The sequence below is a fragment of the Epinephelus lanceolatus genome, chromosome 10 (assembly GCF_041903045.1).
Source record: "Epinephelus lanceolatus isolate andai-2023 chromosome 10, ASM4190304v1, whole genome shotgun sequence".
NCBI lineage: Eukaryota > Metazoa > Chordata > Actinopteri > Perciformes > Serranidae > Epinephelus > Epinephelus lanceolatus.
The window spans coordinates 35,697,716-35,720,290 of NC_135743.1; the positions used below are offsets into that span (position 1 = coordinate 35,697,716).

Below are 22,575 nucleotides of genomic sequence, written 5' to 3' on the forward strand. Positions count from 1 at the left end.
TAGTGTCTGGTAGGGTCAAACTGGTATATAATAGACCACTGTTTAATATTTAAGTAATTAAAACAACTGTAATTAAACAAATGATCCAAAGAAGTCTGCTGTATTAAAACAGAAAAACTGAAAAACAATACTTTTCTTAAAAGTTTGATTTATTTAACGGCCCATCACGCCCAACACAGGCACAGGTAAACACATCAGTTCCTTGTCTGCGTCAGCTCAGGGCAAACAACACCTGAGCATCATCCGCTGACTTGGTCCTGACATGAGCGTCGTTCCCTCTGTCCCAGGCCCCCATCAAACCCAGACTTCCCCCAGGCAGCATGCTGTGTCAGGTTTTTACTGGCATCCAGCAGGACTAAAATAGTGCTGGGATCATTCTTGAGTTCCGGAATTATAGTTTTGTCAGGTGCACCGTCAGCATGTTTCAGACTGAGTCTAGAAACCACAGTGTTACAAGAAGTCCCTTTTGACATTATGAAAAAAAGCAACAGCATCAAGAAGGCAGGAAATTACCCATATAGTAAGAGTGTGTGTGTTTTGGACAAATAAAGAACTGCAAATATTTTCCTCAACAAACAAGGCTGAAAATATACTAGGTTTTTGTCATAAATACAGCATATAATAATAATTTAGACAGCTTGCTGTTGGTTGACATCCCATTATCAGTGCTTCAGATTAAAAATGAGGCATTTTTGTAGTAAAATATATCGTCATTACATGAGGATTCCCATATTACATACAGCCCAAATTAGCTCAACAGGACAATATACAGCAGAAAATAGGCACTATTACAAAATCAGTGTTACAAAATTCAGATGCCATGTTCCACACAGCAGCTCTGTTGGGCAGGATTAATTCCACAATATTATTCAGTGTAATTCAGGGTGAGAGTGAAGTTGCTGTATGTTGCAAATGCAATCCTTTAACATACAGGGCAGACTCTAAGTGAGCTTCACCAAGGCATTGTTGAATAATATGTCCAATTGAAACAAGGCATTGGGTAGGAAATTAAGACAATGACATCTTCAGTAAGGCAGGAGCATATTGTATAAAATCCTCAATTGTACAATTATGGTTACAGTGCTTTTTTTTTTTTGCAGGAAGGAACATGAAAACTACTGACGAATACCAACTCTGTTGCAAAGTTTCCACCTGAGCCGTAGTTCACTGAAGACCTCACACTGAGTTTGGTCTTTCTGTGTCCACATGAAGAGCTCCTCAGTACACCAGGTACTTGAGTTCAGAATAGATGAGTGGAAACATGACTGTGCAGGCTCTGTACAGGATGGCCCCACTCGTGAATAAAGCTCGAGGTTTGGTGCTCCACGACTCGGACTTGAAGTTGAAGTAGATTGCGTATAGTGCAACGGCAAAGAAGTGTCCAATAAGGGTCATGGGTTTGGGTGACAACCTGGTAAAAATCACAGTGTCATTAAGTCTCTTGTATTTGAAGGAACTGTTTGACATTTCAGGAAATACACTTGCCAAGAGTGAAATGAGAAGGTCAATACCCCTCATATGTCTATACAATAAATGTGAAGCTTCAGCCAGCAGCCAGCTAGCTTAGCTTAGCACAAACAGGTAGCATTTGATGTTCACTGGTCCTGTCTAAGAAATAGTCAAGCACATAATTCCCCATAAAAACCACACTTATCATTTTTTACACAGTTAACAAACTAGATATAACATGTTAGCTTTAGCTTAGCATTCCTGGAGTCTTGTGGTCAATAGGAGGTTGCAATGGGAAGAAATACATATAATGTGCGAGCTTCTGAGTAACTGATTGGTGAATTGTGGATATAGCTAAGCCAACCATGTTTTCATTCTTTATGCTAAGCTAAGCTAGCCAGCTCGTGCTTCATATTTATGGTAGGGGAGACAGGGGTTGGTTGGCACACAGCTATTTTCTGGTCCTTTGTAGATCACCGAAACAAAAATGAAACATAAAAATCTTTTTCTTTTTTTTTTTCCACCTCCACTTATTCACTACATTAAAACATCTTGAAGTCACACTTTTTTTTTGGTGAGAGCATTTCAGTTTTATAGTATCGAAAGTAAAAAAGTGGTCTGTGAGCTAAATGTATTATAAAATGGAGCGTACCTATGTTTCCAGGGTTCTATGTTTCCCGAGTTCTATGTTCCCCAATTAACCCTGTAAGTGGGGAACACAGAACCTTTTTTGCAGGGTTAAGTGGGAAACATAGAACCCTGGGAACATAGGGATGACCCCATTATAAAACTGTCAGACAGAGATGGTGTGCTGTTATTTGAAAGTATGTGATAAGTGATGGTGGCTGGCTTACATAATATCATAAAGTTAGGTCAAATGTGAGCAGGGTTGGTTGGCACACCGAGAGATCATTGGCAAATGTGCCAACCATTTGTAATATGAACAACAGTAACTGTATTCTTAGACATTAAAACTATTTTGTGAGATTAAAAGCAATGTTTATAGTGTTAATTATTATTATTATTTTTGAATTGACATTGACATCCCTGCTAATAATTTGCTTAAAATGTTTTTTTGGTTTTAAAAATAGGCAGATATTCTATTAAACGTCCATGTTTCCTAGTTCTTTTTTAAATTAAATGTTCAAATTGTTTCTATTGGTTGCATCAACATTTTTGTAACTATAGCATTTTAACATTGTGCCAACCAACCCTCAGATGGGGCTGGTTGGCACAAATGTCATCACATTAATCGCAAATCACCTAATTTTAGAAAACATTTGTGTGCAATTACAATATATTTATTTATAGCTGAGAGCTTAACCTTCCATTTGCTGCTGACAGGAATATTCTAACAAATTATTCCAGAGAAATATTGCAGAGTGAGAAGTGGGCCAACCAATCCCGGTCTCCTCTACAGACATGAGTGTAGTATATTGAGCTTTTCATCTAGCTCTCAGCAATGAGCATATTTCCAAAATGTCAAACTATATATATAAAAACGTGTGTTTTTTTCTATCGCGCCATATTAGTGAAATTATCCTCTGTTATTGATAGGGACATTATGTAATGCTTACACTGAGAGGAGTCCAATAGGCCCAGCGATGCACTCTCCACCAAGCTTGAAGTACTGGAAGCAGGCTTTTCTCAGCTCATGAAGAGAGTCTGGTTAACACAAAACAGGCATGTGGACATGATGAGAATCTAAAGGACCATTAAGTGTTCAAAAGTATTGCAGACAGTGCAAAATAATAGTAATCATTTCTGATCCCCTGTCATTGTTTTCCATGTGTTATTAGATGCAGAGGGAGGCAGAGACTCACTGTCTGTGGCTGCAAACAGCTCATACAGGGCCTGGGCCAACACATTCACCACGAAAGAATGTGATGACTTGCGTTCCCAGTGGAATTTTTTCTTTGCCTATTGAGAAGAAGAAAAAAAAAGCTGTGTAATATTGCACACTGGTCTGCAGTCTCTCACCTACAGCAGAGGGAAAAACAGAATAAGGCAACTGTGATGCAGTAGGGGCTCTAAATATAACCTCTACAGGCTGTGATACACTTACACAGGCCTTGTTTTTCATGTTTTATACATTAGAGAGTTTTTAATAACTGTTTTCATAAATTCATTCATTCATTCATTCATTCAAACCTTTATTTAGTCTCGAAGGACATTGAGGTTTCCCTCATTTCCAATGTCGTCGAGATTACAGACACATTTGAACCACAGCACAATAAAAGCAGTACAGAATAATCACTGTGAACAACAATCTCATCAGTGACCAGGTAGATAGAATAGAATCAGGTAAAACAGTTGCAATGTGAAACACAATGGTTAGAAATCAAAGTCCTGAACTCTGAAAGAGAATGAAGAACATGAATTTTTAGAGGAAAGCTGGATTTGTTTCTGTACAAAAAAAAACAATCTTTTGTCGCATTTTAGTGACAAGGTTGTTTACGTGGTGTTTGAATGTTAAATCCTCGTCTATCCATACGCCAAGATATTTATATTCAGTGACTCTTCCAATTCTAGAGCCTTCTATAGTAACCAAATTCAAAGTTTCATGGTTAACATTTCTGGCTCTGGAGAACAGCATGTACTTTGTTTTTGTTAGTTTAAAAGAAGTTTATGATTTAAAAGAGATTTTTGAAGCTCATTAAAAGCAAGTTGCAAATTGTTGATAGCGAGCTGTACAGAGTCTGCAATACAATAAACAACGGTGTCATCCGCGTACAAATGGGCATGGCAACCACTTAAAGAGGACACAATATCATTAATATAAATAGAGAAAAGTACAGGGCCCAAAATGGAGCCTTGCGGCACGCCCTTATTGATAAACAAGAAGTCTGATTTGGTGTCACCTGATTTAATACACTGACGCCTCTCAGATAAATAGTCATGAAACCAGGCACATGCACTTTTACTCAGTCCTATGTTGAACAGTTTACTTAACAGTATGTTGTGATCAACTGTATCGAAGGCCTTGGACAGATCTACAAAAACTGCTGCACAGTGTTGCTTCTTGTCCAGTGCTGATATGATGTGATTTGTGACCAATGTGATGGCTGAAATTGTGCTATGATTTGTTCTGAAACCAGACTGGTGTGGGCTAAGTACGGAGTAGGTTGAGAGGAATGAATTTAGTTGATTGTTTACCAGGGACTCCATCATTTTTGCCAAACAGGGCAGTTTGGAGATCGGGCGATAATTGTTCATGTCATCTCTTGAGCCTCCTTTATGCAGGGGAATTACATGTGCAGATTTCCATAAAGTAGGAAACTTTCCTGTTATTATGTATACAAATTAAATATATTCCTTAATGGCTCAGCAATAATTGGAGCAGCCAATTTTAGAAGGAAGGAATCCAATTTGTCTTCTCCAGTAGAACTCTTGGAGTCTAAGGCTTGCAGTGCATTCAGAACCTCAGCATAATGGAAGGGGCAGAAGGACAAGCACAAAGTGTGGTCACCTGCATTCAAACAACCAACATCAACTGACGGGAGGTCAGGATATTCTTTTTCAAATGAATATGCAACATCTGCAAAGTGCTTATTAAAGGCATGGAAAATGTCTGATCTGTTAGAAATCACACAGTCATCAGTTCTTATACTAGTGGACAGTGTATTTGAGGTCTTCCTTTTTTCTAGGTTCACTGCTTTCCAGAACATAGCTGGATTTGAGTAGGAGCTAGTGATTAGAGATAAGAAATATTCAGATTTGGCTTTTCTTACAGCCGAGGTGCATTTATTTCTAAGTTGTCTGAAGGAGAGCCAGTGTTGAGGGTCTCCTGAACGTCTAGCACAATTCCAGGCCTTGTTTCTGTCATTGAACAAAGTTGACAGCTCACTTGAGAACCAGGGAACGGTTCTGTCCTTAATTCGGAGCCTTTTAAAAGGGGCATGTTTATCAACACATGGGATAAAAATATCTGTAAAGAATTGCAGGGCCACCTGAACATCAGAGATCTCTGCTGTAATGTTACTAAAATCATTTGCTACATTGTCCAAAAAGTGTTGCTCATTAAAGAGCCTAAAATTTCTCTTTAAATCTGTTTGTGAATTAGTTTTTTCCAATCTGGCATTTCTTACACAAGCTGTAGGGCAGTGATCACTTATTCCCAGCTCAAAAACTCCACTGCTCACAATTTTGTCAATTTTGTTAGAAAACACAAGGTCGATCAGAGTAGATTTTGAATTGTCTTTTAGATTGGGTCTAGTAGGCTCAGTTATGATCTGAGTTAAGTTCAGGTTAAAGCAACATTCTTTTAATTTATCTGATGTGTTGTTTAGCCAGTTCAAATTAAAATCACCCATAACAAGCATTTCAGAATCCTCATACATTTAAATTAAATTTGCTAGTGAGTCAATGGACTCTGAATCAGCAGATGGGGGTCTATAAACACCTATTACCACCTGTGGAGATGGCCCCAGCTGGATTTGTAGGGCAATAAATTCAAAACAATTAGGCTCGGTGACTGAATCTAAAACAGACACTGACAACCCAGATTTTGCATAGACTGCTACTCCACCTCCTCTCCCAGCTCGATCCGCTCTAAACAGAGTATAGCCTTCTAATGCTACATCACAGTCTTTAGTGCTTTTTTTCAACCATGTTTCACTCAAAACTAAGATGTCAGGATTCGTTTGTAGCATTAAAACATTGACATAGTCTAATTTATGGATTAGACTCCTGATGTTTAAGTGGATTAATCCTAGGCCATTTCTGCTTTTGAAGGTGTTTGGATCAAGTGGGGGTCTAGGAGAAGGAACAGGAGCAACAGTATTAGGCTGTATAGGAATCATAACCAGGTTTGAGGTGGTGACATAAGGAGTGAGGCGGCTGGAGTTATTTTTAAGTGTGTGATTTACTGACTTAGGTGTCTTCTTAATCAGAACTGGAATATTTATGTGATCATAGCATACAGTTTTCCGATTATGTTGTATATTATAAGTCAATGGCAGATGGAGCCCACAGGGGGCAGTGGTGAGTAGGACAGGACTATGAGCAGCCACGGGGGGCGGGGAGGAAGAAGTCAGGAAGGGGGTGTGTCGTGTAAACAACCATAGACATATATACAACCGTCAGATGTGTGCAGTAGGTGTGGCAGTTTGCACAGCATGCTGAAAATTAGCAGCTAGCATCCTACTGCCCAGTTTGTTTGGGTGTATTCCGTCCTGCTTGTAAAATGAATAGCGGTTCCAAAATAGATTAAAATTGTCGATGAAACCCAAATCATAGTCTCTGCAGGCAGAAAGCAGCCAGGTATGGAAGCTGAGAAGTCGGCTGAACCGCTCAACTCCACGAGCCAGTGTTGGGATAAGGCCAGATACGAACACCGCTAATCCTGTGGTGCGCAGAAAGCTAAAAAAGGTCTCTAAAATCAGCTGTCGTCAACACAGACTGCTTACGGGCGGTGTCATTACAACCGACATGAACAATAATCCTGGTGACTGTGGAGGGCAGGGAGTGCAAAAGCTCCGGGAGTTTATTTAGGATGACGGGCACAGTAGCACCGGGAAAGCAGCGAGTGATTGTGTTGAAGTAACGGACATTCCTGATGATGGAGTCCCCCACAATTAATGTAGTCGGAGGGAAGAGGGGACGAGGGGGAGCCGGTTGTGCCTCACTTCGATCCGATGGGGACCGGGTGCTCTCTGGATGTTGCGGCTTGGAACCGCGTCCCTGAGCAACCTGCGCCGCGCCGACGAGCCAGCGGGGCGTGATGCGCTGCGCCCCGGCTCAGGGGACTCAGAGGTTGCAGGGATGGAGACGACGGCTGAAGCCGCGAGGGTGGAAGCACCAGCTGGAGCCGTAGTGAGGGAAGAGCCGGCCGGGGCAGGCGGGAAGGGGTCACCAGCCAGAGCCGCCGAGGAGGAAGCACCAGCGTGGAGAGCCCGCTTAGGAACAGCCACCGGGTCCGACTCTCTGGTCAGCGGCGAAAAGTCATCCAGACTCAGGGCATCATACCGGTTGGACAGTTGGAGTTCACAGGGGGATTGCCGGCTGGTTTTACAAGCCTTCCTGCCAGATGCCACGTACCAGGACTCATACCGTGGTGTGGAGTTCAGTGATCTGTGCTTCGGGTTTGGAGTAGAAACCACTGCGGCAGCAGGCACGAGCTTAGGCTTTGCACCCAGCAACAGCCAGCAGTCCTCGGGTTGGAGATGTGGCGACGGGGCCGAGGCAGCCAGCCCGGATGAAGCAGGAGTCTCTCCGGGACCGGGGACAAGCTGGGAGACGGAGGCCGGGGCAGCACTCGCCGAGGCCGGCGGATCAACGTCAGTAGCCGGGATGGTGAGGTCCAACTCGGCTGAGTTGGCAGGCGAACCTGCTCCCAGTTCGACTAAAGAGTCCAGTAGTTTTTCTTCATTTCGGATCCAGCAGAGGTCGGAAATACGGCGTTCAAGATCAGCGATTAACCGGGATTTTTGAAGACAACCATTACACCCATGTGGAGAGGTAAGAGCCGCAAAGGGGGCAGCCATCTTACTCAGCAGCAAAAAATGAATGTTTTCATAAATGCTTTTAGGGTTAGGGGAACTGTGAGTCGTTGGCATAAAAGGTAAGGTAGTGTCCTTGTGTTTACCTGCAGCATAGCCTCGTCGTCGTAGAGATCCGGGATGTTCTTGAGCAGACTCCTCCAGATGCGAACGTCGTTGAGAGCAACACTCATCCCTCCTCCCGTCAGAGGATGCCTCATGTTGTAAGCATCACCCAGGAGAAGAACGCCTGCGAACGACAGACTGCTGTTTGTCTCTCATCCAAAATACATCACCGGTTGTTGTCTTTTTTTCCTCCCTTCAGCACTTTGTTACAATAAAATTTGCCAATTAGTGCCAAACACAATGAACCAGACGATGTGTGGAGGATGACTTTTAGTGTTTCTCTGTGCTTTTATTTCAGATTTTGACAGTTAATACCTTCTGGGAGTGTTTAAGTTTGTCATCGCTTATTACACCAGCGTAGCTCACTGATATTACAACTCCAATCCAACACATACTAACAGTTTAACTTAAAGGAACAGTCCAACATTTTGGGGAATATCCTTATTCACCTTCTTATTGAGAGTTTAAGAAGAAGCTTAATAACACTTTCATATCCATGTGGTAAATTACATGTGAAGCTACTGTCAGCAGCAAATTAGCTTAGCGTAGAACAAAGACTGGATACAAGGGGAAACAGCTTGCCTTGCTCTGTCCAAAGGTACCAAAACCTGTCTCTAAAGCTCACCTACTTACACATTAAATTTGTGTGTTTAATCTGTCAAAAAAAAAAAAGTGTAATACCATGTTGCTGCCTGATAGAAGGTTATGTGCTGGACTATTTCTTGGCTGAGCACAGTAACTTCCTGGATTTCCCACTGGTTGTCGGCAGTCTTCCAGCTGTTTCCCCTGTTTTCTGTCTTTGTGCTAAGATAAGCTTACTAGCTGCAGCTCTATAGCTTAGCTTAGCACAAATAATGGAAACAGGGGAATTGTATGGCCTGCACCTTCTCACACCTCTAAAGGCCCAGACACACCAAGTCGATGGTCAGTCGTCAATCAGTGTGGCTGGCTATAGCTTCATATCTACAGTACATATATGAAATTTGTATTGATCGTCTTATTTAACTCACAAGAGACCCCTTAAGTGTTTTTTGCAAAATTACTTTTCTGTTAATGTAAGTATTGCTCTATCAGGCAAAAAAATATATATTTTGAATTCATCCATAAAACAAAGTATTGATGACTTAAAAACAAACCTTGGACAGAGCTTTTACAGCTTTTTTCCCAAAGTGTAAACTAATTGCCAATTTGTCAACAACCAGGAAATCTCTTTAATTTGTTTCATCATACTGTAATGACCAAAGCGGTGCACTACTCCCAGACGTGCACCGTACTGTACACAAGCTGAAATCAGTTCAATAGATTCCCTCTGGCCATCTCCAACAACACAGCAGTCAATAACACTTCAGTACCTGGCTTGTTGACAGGGGAGGGAGGGAGGAAGCTGGCTGGCATGGACCTGAGTCGATCGTTCTGTAGTGCCACCATGAAAGCCTCCTTTAAATGCTCTGAAGGAAAGAGGGAAAGGGAGAGCGCAGGCGGTCGATCATTCAGCTGGCTGTGTGGATGAAAACCCAAAGGTGCATGCTGGGCACATGCACAAGAAAAAGCCTTTTCTTTTGGTGTACTGAATGTATGTTTATCAATGTATCAGTGTGACTGACTCCGCCATTTCAGCTGGACCTCTGTCAAGGTTACCAGAGCTTGGGCTTTGATATTGTGGCTTTGATATTTCAGCTGAATAGCAGCGCACACCATGAATGTCAAATCCTTCAGCTGTAGGTTCCTTGACAGTACACACAGCAGTACAGGCAGCAGCCTGGATAATCCTCCCTACAACGATGACTGGCATCACTGCCATGATTACCTTTGATCATTTATCACACCACAGGGGTTCTTCCTCAGGCCAAAGGTCGCTTTTCATTCGACATAATTACACAAGACTAAAACTCTCCAGACTTTTTAAGAATAAAGTTAAGTCTCATCTGTCTTTTACCTGGCAGCTGAGGGTATATCTTCTCAGCCATGTACTCGGAAAGGTTGCGAGGCATCTCCCCCCTGATGTCTACAAGTACTCTGGTTTGAGAGGAGGAGATCTGGTAGATGAGCACCGGGCTTGGGTTGGCCAGCACCAGCTCAGCATGGTTGGCTTTAAACTGGGGACAGTCCTGGAGAGAAGCACAGTGATAACTCAGAAATGAAGATAATGAAATATATCTTGAGCCACTGTGAAAAAAAACATATTTTAATTGATAGAATATTCATTCAAGGTAGTTTTCAGTTAATAAAGATTCATTCATGAGATTTCCCAAAATAATTACACATTGTATTTTAACTTAAATGCCACCAAGTACTTACAGTCAAATGTATCATAGATTTGAACAACCCATTGCAGATTATCAGACAATGGGCCCCAGGCAATTCATCGTATTTTCACTATGTTTTTTGAGGTTGTTTTGCATCTCTTTGTAGTCATTATGTATCTTTATGTGGTTTTGTATGTCATTATGGTTGTTTTGTGTTTCTTTGAAGTGATTTAGTGTCTATTTGTTGTAATTTAATGTCTTTTTTGGTCATTTTGAGCCTCCTTCTGGTCAGTGCATGTTAATTTCAGTGACATTTTCGTTTAGTTATCCTTCCATAGTTGCAACTAATAACTATTTTCATTGTCGATTAATCTGCTCATTATTTTTTCAATTATTGGTGAATTATTTTGTATATATAAAAAATACAAATATTGTGAATAATGCTCATTTTAATTTCCCCAAACAAGTATATTTGTTTTATCCGACCAACAGTCCAAAACCATAAGATTTCCAGTTTACTCTCATATACAACAAAGAAAACATGGATATTAAGAAAGATTCACATGTTAAAAGCTGAGACTCGACAATGTTTGTTATTTTCTTTTTCTTGAAAATGACAATCACCTATCAAAGTATCTGTGGATTAATTTTCTGTCAACTGACCAGTCGAATGATGGACTAGTCATTTCACATTATTCAGTGCAGTGTGATGAGAGATGAGACACTTGGTGGTATTTACCGTCATAAGGCATCCAACAAAGTGAGATGAGGTCCGAGCTTTCCCAGAGACCAGACTCTTTCTGAATTTGGAGAAACAGCCATCGGCCACAACAGTCAGCGCTGCATGGATTTCCTGCAGGACACAGGTTGACACAGTCATCACACACCCTCTGCATTAAATAGAGTATCTCTTTCCATGAGGTCAGGTGAATATAACATTGTACATGTGCAGCAGAGTTTCCTCTCCTCACCTTGATGTCTCCAGTTTCTTTGTCCTTGTACTGGACTCCGGTTACACAGCCATCCTCTTCCTGCAAACTGGTCACGTTGCCTTCTACAAATGTGACACTGGAGGGCGATATTAGGCAGTTAGAGACATTGCCTCCACATGCCAGAACAGCATGGGCAACATGACAAGAGTAAGCTACTGAGGCAAAATAAATGTCTGTTTGACACATGGTCAGAAATCTACATTTTGATTTCTAAGCAGGAGCTATTGAGGCCTTTTCAGTAAACCATCATTTGCTTTTCTTAAACACAGAATTACATTTAACCACCACTGATACTTGTTTAAATGGTCCTCGACATAAAAATAAATCTGAAACACATTAAACCACCTGAAAAATAAAATTTGCTGAAACAAAATGTAGTTTGGCTGTGTAGAGCAGGAAAAATTAGCAACATGTGAACAACAGATTTTTAATTACACTCCTGTCCCTTCTAACTCTCAGTGCTGTCAAAAACAATGTCATCCAATTAGCCAGTTGGTCATTTGGCATATGGCCTCTTTTATCATGACTCTACTCACTTTGGCTGGGCCTGGGCAGCTCTCCTCAGGCCCATGATGAATCGACCGTGATGGAAAGCGCGTCCACACTGGATGCTGTCCTCCCCCTGAGGGTAGGGGATCTCCACCTCTGTGCTGCTCTCCATGTCATGGATCACATAGCCGTGCACCAAATGGGCATCCAGACCCTTCACTGAACCTGAGGGCAAACACACGCAACAGGTTACAGTCTCACAGCACACAGTCATCATTGACTCAGTCTGCTACTGTGTACATACTGTACATGTGATCCAGTGCACACACACAAAATGGAACACGGATCTGATATGACCACTGAGTGAAACATTGAAACCCATAAATCCATGTTGTTTATGGTTGCACCATGCCATCCAAAATATTTGTATTTGAATGAATTTAAGACACATTTTCCATGAATTCACTCTGATATATTTGGTACATTCAAAAACTAAATGATATTCACTATAATTACACTATAAAAACATGATTTTCAGCATTTTACCAACAAATTATTGGCCAATTGGACAAATATTACAATATAATATATAACATAAATATTACAGAAAATTAATTACTATATAACAGGAATATTACTGTAGAATAGAAGGATAAATAGTTTTTTAAAAAATAGCATAGGGTATATTAGAGTATGAAAATAATTATAATAAAAATGAATTAATCAATTAATTAATTAAAATGTTGTTTTTTTTTGGAATGTTATTATTATTTTAATTAATTAATTATTATTTTAATTAATTAATTAAAATAATAATAACATTCCAAAAAAAAAAAAAAACATTTTTAAACTGTAAGTATTCCTGAGGCAAAGTACTATTGTTAAGGACTAAATTAGCATCAATCAAAGTTTAAGTTCAGAAAAAACATGTTTAGGTCTTATTTTATTTTTGAGTTTAACACTCATCGTATCTGTTTCATCAAGACTGTGTGGGTCACATTTGATTGACAGCACTAGTGATATAATCCATCAGCCAAACAACCATCACCAGATTTTGATCCAAATATTGTGGCATCTGATTGGTGCACAGAAACACCTTTTACAACTGAGCCCTGCCCCCTGTAAAGCTGTGACAAGAGCACAAGCAAAACAGCAACAGAAATCTTTAATGGGAAATATAACTACAACTAAAATTAGTGTTCAGAGTGTGGGAGTTCCTTGGGTTGAGATGACAGGTTCTCTGGACCTTTAACTACAGGAACTATTATGTAAAAGGAGCAGAGGTCCCTGATCATTTGTACATTCAGAATTCATCTGCAGGTCACTGACAGCAGCAGATTCTGTCACTGACCTTCCAGTCCCAGCTCTTTGAGTGCTTTGAATCCTCCAGGCTGCAGCAGCTCCCCTACTATCCTGTCAGGCTCCTTCAGGTCCCTCTCCACCACCAACACCTTCCTCCCGTCCTTGGCTAGGACGGCCGCCATAGCTGAGCCCAGGACCCCGGCCCCAACTATCACCACATCTGGCTCCGGGGCCACTGAGGGGCCACTGGCTGAGGCACTCTGTGAGGCAGAGGACTCTATGTCTACTCTTTTTCTTGTTCTCCGGCTCTGGAAACAATTACGTAGAGAGCGTCATTACACACAGTGTAGAGTCCAGACTAAACTGGACTGTAGGGCAAACACTGGAAAATGCAATAAATACATAAAAATATACTTCATCAAATAATCAGCTGTCTTTTTTAATCCAATTGTAGTCTTTGGATATAGGAATGCACATAAATATGTAAAGCACTTAAATCTTTAGTTCAGAAATAAAATTTGAGAAAAAGAAGCCACAAGTTTTTCCAAAGAGTTAAATCACCAAATAAAAAAATATGCATGATAAATTACTGATAAATCAAATGGAAAACGATGCTTACTCATCTTTTTTCTATTCTGTCTTTGTCCTTAGTTCACAGGATTAGGCTAGCATGTATCCACATGAGTTTTCTTACCTGTTTACTGTTGTTCTCTGCTTTTTCGCTCCTCTGTGTTGAAGTTTGGGGGATTAAATGGTTGATAACAGGCACATAAGACAAAAGGCTCAGCGGCAAATGAAACACCTGAGAGACACTGAGCTTCTGGCTGTGGAAATACCTGACATAGGACAGCAGCAGCCCGACTGTCAGAAATAAGACTGCGGCCATCACAAGCTCTCTGTGAGCCAAACCCAAGACTGAGTTGGACTTTTTGTAAAGGTATGTGAAGCTGGCTATTCCCAGGAAAGTCCACATCTTTTTTTAATTAAAAAAAAAAGTATATAAAAAAAATATGATTAAAAAAAATTAGATGGTGAAAGCACTGCTGAGAAACGGATTTTTTTTGCTGGCAGAAACTCACTATGCAATCATTAATGACTCTTCATGTTGTTTCTCAGGTGCTCCAAAAACAAGCCAGCCGAGCCAAAACAAAGATTTACCTTTGTAACTCATGATAACTTGCTCACAGACAGTCGGAGGGATGCTGCTGAATATTTTATGATAATGAAAAACACGCACTACTTCGGATTGGTTGGTTTCACCTCCCGCCTCCTCCACAGTTCAACCATCCAATCAGGAGTGACGTGACGGTGAGCAGAGCTCACGCTATCCGCCCATTGGACGGCCGCACAGGCACTGGGCCTCTCCTCGGCCGCTGATTGGACAGTCGGCTGGCAGGATGGTAGTATGATGTGATGTCAGTGGAAAGGTGCGTGTTACATATTTTACACACAGAGGCTAAATGAGAGGGGGACCTGCTGCAAAGATCGTTCATGGTTGACAGGAGAAGTCACTCTGTGCTGTAAACCTGATCCATCCTTCAGTCTGCCTGGTAAATATCACAGCTGCTCTCTTGCTCCATCTCAAGATAGCAAGCAATTGCCATGGTAACAGCTTGTTGTTGTTGTTAATATGGAGAAAATCTTGATACATCGCAGAAATCTAGATTTTAGCATTTATTAATGTGTAGTGTTGTGTGCATTAAATAACTAGTCAGTGCTTGTAACATGTGAAACAAGGCAAAGAGACCATATATATATACACACACAGGATTTTCTGAAGAACAGCAATAAAAATAAGCCATAACAAGGGTCAAGAACCTGTTAAAACCTCCTTTACATTTTCTTCTATATTTAAAGTAAACAATAAACAGAATTTGGGAAATTGAGAAACTAATTTGCACATGTATCCAAATATAAAAGACCGCAGAATAAATTGTTAGATTTTGAAGCCCACATTTGAAGGTGTACTGTGAAGGATTTAGGCTTCAAGATAAACACGATGACTCATCAACTGCATTGTGAAAATTGGGTTTTTATTGCACAGTGAACATCAACAATCATCACCTAATGTGAATATAGCCTCTCAGTGCATCAGATGACAGATGATAGGTCAACAGCGCCACAAATACATACCGATACACAGATTCCAGACAGACACTTTAATATTTCAGCAGTGTTCAGCATCTGTATTTGTACTTTTTAGTTAGTGAAACTGCAAATAAACTCAGTTCTTCATGGGATTAATAATATGTTCACTCTATTTGTGGTCCGTCGCAATGACTGAAGCAGCTTCTCTCTAAGGTCAAAGGTTACCATGTCCTACAGCATGCTTTTATTATATGTAGTGATTAAAGATGGATTCATACTTTTCTTGCTTCCCTGATGTGACTTTGGGCTCGCCGTTCTGCTTGATGTAGGCCTGAGAAAACAAAACACATACCCATATATATTTGAGACCATCATCTCTTCTTACTATTGATGTCTACTCACTTTATAATTGAGGCAATATACACACTGGTAACCTCCTGAACGAACACACAGAGAAAAGTCTAAAATGCAAACACCCCACTGACTGGCCTAAAAGCAATACTCACAAATACAGTGGAAACCACTTATAGTGATCAAGAAGCTTGGGCCAGAATTATTCCTACTGCTGTTAAATAATTGGCTGATAGTAATCAAGTAGTCCTCTTACTATGTAAATTGTGTGACTTTTCATACGTGAAAATATATGAGAGAAAATTTAAAGGATTTAAATCATGTGCATGCAGCACAGTTTTGGCAAAAACAAATCTTTTAACTCTTTGGAAAACTGAGGATTTGCCTTCTTTTAAGACCTGGTTGGCAGAAATCACCAACTTGTTATACATGGTGAGAGTTAGATACAGTGTTTCCCTCGGCTCTGTAATCATTGATAAAACATGGCAACCATTCATGCCCTATGTATCCAGAATAGCCTAAAGTGTTTGCCTGTATGTATAGATGTTTGTAATGGGTTGGACAAACAACATTTGTGTACACGTACTTATGCTGGTCGTACTACCTATAAGAGGTTTTTTTTTTGTACTGTTCATTTCTGAGGGTGGGGGGCAGGTGACTTGTATTTGTGTTGTTTGTGTCAAAATTTTGAAAATCTACAAACTAATTATAAAAAAAAATTAAGAGCATGCAGGACAAAGAAAGTAAATTTCCCTCATCAGAAATGTAGTCTCCTCAAAGCTAATGACAAACGAGCCAACAAAATGCAGCAGTAAAACTTGGGATCCTCAGGCTACCTTGTGTGATCTACTTAAACAATGAGAAACAGTAATGGCTGCTGATTAAGACAGAAAACAAATGCGCACAATGAAAGCACCTGTGGTTGAAGCCACTCTCATAATGGATTGATAATGCCGGTCACAAGGAAGCCCAACAGCTGTACTGTATTTGGAAACTATTCAAGTCAGTAAATTGTATATCTGTCTGCTTCATTACTTTATATTCATGTAATAAATATACAAATGTCAATTAGATGGTAATCTGCATGAGAGATCACAGATGACAATAAACAAAAAAATCTGTTATAGTAATCATCTTCTCACAGTGATAGATATGACCTGGATAGATGTGATCATTATAAGAGGTTTCCACTGTACTGCTGGTTATAGTTTCAGCAGGTTGAAATGTAGGTTAAGTTAGGTTAATAAACCTAAACTAATTATAAAGGCAGAATTATAGAGAGAAGCTATAGGACAAAAGAGATGGTTGTGCAAAAGTATCATTGGATAAATAAACAAGTTTCTAATAGTCTTACCTCCATTTCCTCCAAAGAGGCACAACCATCATCCACTTTCTGTCCGATGCCATGACTGAAGCTCGAGTATCGCTCCTGTTTGAATCACACATAACCAGTCAGACACCAGACACAATGTAGGATGGTTCCTAATAATACTGTGTCTGTAAAACTAGCTCAGTTTAACAGTGATTTACATTAGCTGCACACATACCTTCACCATACCAGTCATGATCCCGTCCTCAATAATGCGAACAGCATTTCTGAGCCCTCTTGCAAAGGCGTCCATGGCTCCGATGTGAGCGATGAACAGGTCCTCCAGGTCTGTGGACTCCCTGCGCACCTTGGCATCAAAGTTCAGGCCTCCTGGCTGCAGGCCACCTTGTTCAATGATGGTCTGGAAAATGTTAAACACTAACTATGAGAATAAGAATAACTAGGTCCCTGTATCACTGTCCTGATCTACAGTCATCTTGTACAGCACAGTGAGCTAAAGAAGTCATTTCAAATCTCTCTTCTAATTTATATTTATTTGTTTATTTTTATAAAAGATGGTAATCTGTGTGATTATTTGTAAGTCAGTGTGCAATGGCCAATTATATTCACATTAAAGCTACTCTAATCAATATTTTTGTATTAACAAATCAAATTACAATGTGTATTGTAAACAGGGTCCCCTCCTGATGATGAACACACCAAAGAATATCAGAGATTCTTTTCTTCAGCTCTACAGAGCTTTTAAGCTATTTTATGTTTATATTTTTGGTTTTCCAGCCAGCAACTTCCCTGTTAAATTTTCCCTGACACAAAAGACAGCTGGTTTAAACAAAAAAGTTCAGACCAACCCATTTTACTGTACCTCACCTTTTCAGCACAAGACAGCAGAAAGAAAAAGTTAGCGGCTAGCTGGAGAACTTAGCGGAGCATATAATGTTAGCTGCTGATATGCACATATTTTTCTTACGAGCTGGTGGAGACCAAAACAGAGCCAAACAGAGAGTTAATACTAACATTTGCCATGTGGACAGAAACACAACTCCACATGAATGCTACACTGCTCTGTGTGCTGGATGCATAAATAGTAAAGTGTTTGCTAACACATTCACCATATCAGTTTTATGCAGTGGTAATGATGTTGCTTTCATAGCTTGTTCCCAGAGTGGCCAAAAAAAAATGAATCAATACTGCTAGGTAGGTTTATTAGCAATTATAGCTATCTTGTACCCTTATCCAACAGTGTTCAGACACTGACTACATTTACATGCACACTATTATTCCACTATTATTCAGAATATGACAATATTCTGAGTTGATACGGGTCATGTAAAAGCATATTCTGTTTGAATATTCTGAATTAGGCCTTGTTTCTATTTGGACATGTGGGGAATTGCTGATATATGTCTCACTGGGGGGTTTTAGCACAGTTTGCGACACACAGTCTCTTACCTGTTCATGGTCAGCTCTGTGCGTTGTCATGGATGCATTGTACACAAACCAACTCACCAAGAATTTGCAAGGCTGGGGTAAAGATGCATACCCAAAAGAAAAGCCCACATTTCTGGTCAGAAGGAGAAACACACCTACGTTGGAACAACTTGGATATCAACAGGTTTTTGGATACGTGCAAATATTGCAACAGCAACCTTTTCAAGAGGGTGGTTGAAGGAATGAATCCAGCTGGATGTTAATACGACATTAGAAAGAAGTTGGAAGTCTCACGTCGGCAGCTGTAAATCTTGGTTTCGATAACCCTAACCCTAACCGACGAAGGAAAGCTGATGTGCAAACCCATCTTCTCCAAGACTGATTTAAAATTTCTACTGACATTAAAATTTCACATTGTGTTGACATTAAAATTAATACATTTTGCAGACACTGGATTTGGTTTCCTTACCTCGCGACTAGATGTTGACATTAGACGTCTGGAAGACGTTGGATTTTGGTTACTTAACAACACCACTTAAAACCAACAAAATATCAACATCATCCGTCGTCAGTATTCTACGTCAAATTGATGTTGGCATTAGACGTTGTCCTGACATTGAATTTTGGTCACCCGACATCACAACCTATATTCAACAAAATATCAATGTCTAATGACGCTGGTGGCCAGCTGGGAAAGAGGTTGGCTGTGGTCTCATGGTCGAACAAGTCAGGCTGTTCTCATGCACTCTTTGTTAATTCTCCTACAAAAAGTAATGCACCAAAATTTGTACATATCCCACGTTATGATGACTCACTAATTTGTGCATAACCCACGTATTTCAGAGGGCTGTAAACATGAGGCCAATGCACTGATGGGAGTAAAGAATAAAAAGGGAAGCGGTCTCGTACAGAGGCAGGCTGGGATCACAAAACAAGACTTTCCCTCGGGACTCTCTCCCTGGAGACCAGTGTTCAGAACATTGTGAACTTAAGTCATTTTCAGGCACGTTGTCAACATGTGTCTTTCTCTAAATATAACCACAGTAACTTTACTTGCCTAAACCCAACCTCTTTAACTTTGTGTTAAGAGTGTAATTTAACCTTATGGTACGTAACGTCATTCATGGGGCGCAAATTCATAGGATATCAAACGCACCATTGTGTGTGCATTTTCATTGGATACCATACAAACTGTTGTATGAGGATACAGTGAAAAAATCTTTCTTCGACACTAAGAAGCAAAATGGCACAAGTGAATCCAGATGTTCCCCTCTTTTATATTTTGATATGATAAACAACATGTCGGGGCATCAACACCTGCAAACAGGAATATTAGTGGATTATTCATTTTCTCTATTAGGCACATAAACGCCTTGCTGGGAATATTATCTCTTTTGGAATAAGGGCACAGACCAGGATATTGTGTGCATGTAAACATAGTCAATGTCACCTTCACAAACATCATTGTCAATAAACTTCTGTTACAAATTAAAGAACTAAGTTCACCTTCATGACCAAGGTGGTGTTCCTGATGTCCATGGGGAACTGGTCTGTGTCCCACCCCAGGTCAGGAGAGCCAGTGTTTGAGTCAACTGAACCCAGCATGCCAAACCTGTCCACCAGCAAGCAAAGATGATACACAATGTAAAATGGTTGTTGTGGTAAAGATGCCGCAAACATTGTGCTGCAGCAACATTTTTACAAGAGTGTTCGTCGATATCAAGTAAAATGTCTCACGCAGATGCCATGACAACATCATGTTCGTAGGAGTGTCCTGCCAGGGTGGTGTGGTTGGGCTCAATGTTCAACTTAAAGTGATTCTCCAGACCATAATGCTTAAGGAATCCTATAACACTCATGGCATCTATAGGAGAAAGTGACATGAAATGCATCATTAAGACTGTAAGATTTCAAATCACATTTGTTAAGGCAATCCTTACCATAGTCATACTGGTGTTTGCAGGGCTCCTTAGGCTTGGGTTCAATAAGAAACTGACACTTCAACCCAATCTTCTCTTTGTACCCTGGTGACAAATATACATATATATGAAACTGAAAGTGTGACACATCCTGACCAAAACTCTGGGAACAATCCCATATGTGCTCACTTACTGACAGCCATTTTGAAGAAATTGGCCATGTGCTTCAGTTCAGCAGCAACATCAGTATTGTGGATGGAGAGGAAACCTTCCCTTCCTCCCCAAAACACTGAGGAGACAAATATACAATGATGTAGCAAAACTGCTGCATTAAAGGAGCATATCAATATTTTAGACACAGTGATACCATCAAGTCAGTCATACCAAAATTTTCAGCACCCAGCTTCTTGGCAATATCAAGCCCCTTCTTAACCTGAGCGCCAGCGTAGGCCAGAACGTGACAGTCAGGGTTGGTGGCTGCACCGTTCATGTACCTGTCACATGAATAAATATATTTATCAAGATGCTTTTTATGTTTGCAGCCTAATTGAGCAGGAACATCTTTCCCTGCTAACCCTCAGGATGCACCAATCAGTTTGTCAGAATAAAACACTGACCTTGGGTGTGCAAAGAGGTTGCAGGTCACCCACAGCACCTTGATTCCGGTCTGGTTCTGCAGCTGGAGAGCCAGGTCTGTTATTTCATCCAGATTCCTGTTGGACTCCTCCAGGGTGGAGCCCTCAGGTGCCATATCCCTGTAGAAAACAGAGGATGGATACTGTTCAGAATACTGTAGAACCTGTAATTTGGCTCCCAGTAAAAAACTTCCTGAACAAAGAACACTGACAGAATTCTATTTTTCACCTACATGTAAAGTAAAAATTGTTTATTTATACATTCCCAGAGAATAAATACAATAAAAAAGATGAGTTGAATCCTTTCAAAAAATTTAAAATTTCAATTACCTGTCATGAAATGTGTAATATTTTACCTGTGAAAACAAGCAGAGGTCACAATGCAGACACACTATAACATTAAATCAACTATGTGTAACTGTGACTTTCATTGTAAAATTAAGGTAAGTCCCCTCACACCAAGCTTAGTGAAAAACTCAAAAGCAGCCCGGAGTCGCTTCTTGGCTGCTTCCATAGGAGTCCCTTCATTCCAGGGTCGGTGGAGGGTCTGAAACCCAAAAGGATCAGCTCCTAAAAAGGAACATAATATCTGTTGGTCTTGTTTAGAGACATGTTTATTTAAAATAAGAATCTAAAAAGATGTAGAAACTATAACAACACCTAAGACAATAGAATGACAGTGTTTGTTAATGTATGTTTACAAGAGCCTGTTCATTAGGTCATGCTTGATCCCCATATTACAGACTGATGACTAATATGTGTTGGTCTGTTGGCTACAGTACCAGTGCCACAGAAGGAGTGCCAGTAGCAAACGGAGAACCTCAGCCAGTCCTCCATCTTCCTCCCCATCAGCACCTGCACAGAGGAACACATCAGGTATGCAGTATGTATCATAATGAACATCACTGTAGTGTGTGTGTGTGTGTGTGTGTGTGTGTGTGTGTGTGTCACCTACTTCCTCTGCATTGTAGTCTTTGAAGCACATGACCTCACTCGGCCCAACATCGGGTCTGTATGGGATCTTAGGAATGCCTGTGTGCACCATAAATGTTGTGCAACATTCAATACAACAGACACATGTTGATCTCCTTTAGTCAAGTGAACACATGCAATAAAAGTGATCTTGGTATGTGTCAGAGCACGCTGAAAAAATAGTTTTCACACTATCAACTATTTCACAGTACAAAGCGTATATGCATGTCATCGCCTGCATACAGCCTGCAGTGTCATCTGCTCTGTGCAAAATGATGTGGACTCAACTTTTGCATAACAAGGCCTTCATTGTTCGCGACATTCCGGATGCTTAATGTCCAACACACGCGCACACAAACACAGCAGATACTGTTAACAGCACTTAAAATCATGTTGTTTACCTGCGAAGAATTCCTCCTGTGCTGCCATCTGGATCTAAACTTCTGCTCCTTCTCGAGCAGACTTCAAGTTTCTCCGGTTTGTTCACGTCCTTCCTCCAAAACAAAGGGTGCAGTTCCTTGTCCACACACAAGGTGTCACTAATACCTCTTTCAACCCTTCCCTGGTATGTCCGTACCAGATGTATAGGCTATAAGTATATGTACATATATACACACATATTTCAAAATTAAGCAAAGATTGTGGCTTTCTAAATATATATTTCCATGGCTGTTTCTATAACGTGTATATCATCTAAACTTGGCCCAATAACTGGCAATCATGTGCTCTGTTTTCAGTGTCCTGGTGTGTTATTGCTGACAGACTATGT

At 40.5% G+C, this 22,575-nt stretch overlaps 2 protein-coding genes across 2 annotated transcripts; both read right to left on the reverse strand.

The window, feature by feature from the left end:
* Positions 1 to 131: 131 nt before the first annotated feature.
* On the reverse strand, positions 132 to 14,281 carry sqlea (squalene epoxidase a). The gene is made up of 11 exons (XM_033641758.2): positions 13,778 to 14,281; positions 13,133 to 13,391; positions 11,829 to 12,006; positions 11,272 to 11,368; positions 11,040 to 11,153; positions 9,991 to 10,162; positions 9,407 to 9,502; positions 8,036 to 8,178; positions 3,273 to 3,369; positions 3,027 to 3,114; positions 132 to 1,411 (listed from the first exon to the last, which is right to left on the reverse strand). Exons 1-11 carry the CDS (start codon positions 14,054 to 14,056, stop codon positions 1,219 to 1,221), a joined length of 1,716 nt encoding a protein of 571 aa, XP_033497649.1. The 5' UTR covers positions 14,057 to 14,281; the 3' UTR covers positions 132 to 1,218.
* An 814-nt stretch (positions 14,282 to 15,095) lies between these two features.
* Positions 15,096 to 22,360, reverse strand: LOC117265424 (uncharacterized). The gene is made up of 14 exons (XM_033639906.2): positions 22,208 to 22,360; positions 21,790 to 21,866; positions 21,617 to 21,689; positions 21,292 to 21,404; positions 21,165 to 21,190; positions 20,817 to 20,954; positions 20,584 to 20,693; positions 20,393 to 20,488; positions 20,221 to 20,304; positions 20,018 to 20,144; positions 19,787 to 19,892; positions 17,070 to 17,252; positions 16,877 to 16,951; positions 15,096 to 15,502 (listed from the first exon to the last, which is right to left on the reverse strand). The coding sequence occupies exons 1-14, from the start codon at positions 22,233 to 22,235 to the stop codon at positions 15,419 to 15,421; spliced, it is 1,320 nt and encodes a 439-aa protein (XP_033495797.1). The 5' UTR covers positions 22,236 to 22,360; the 3' UTR covers positions 15,096 to 15,418.
* Between the last annotated feature and the right edge of the window lie 215 nt (positions 22,361 to 22,575).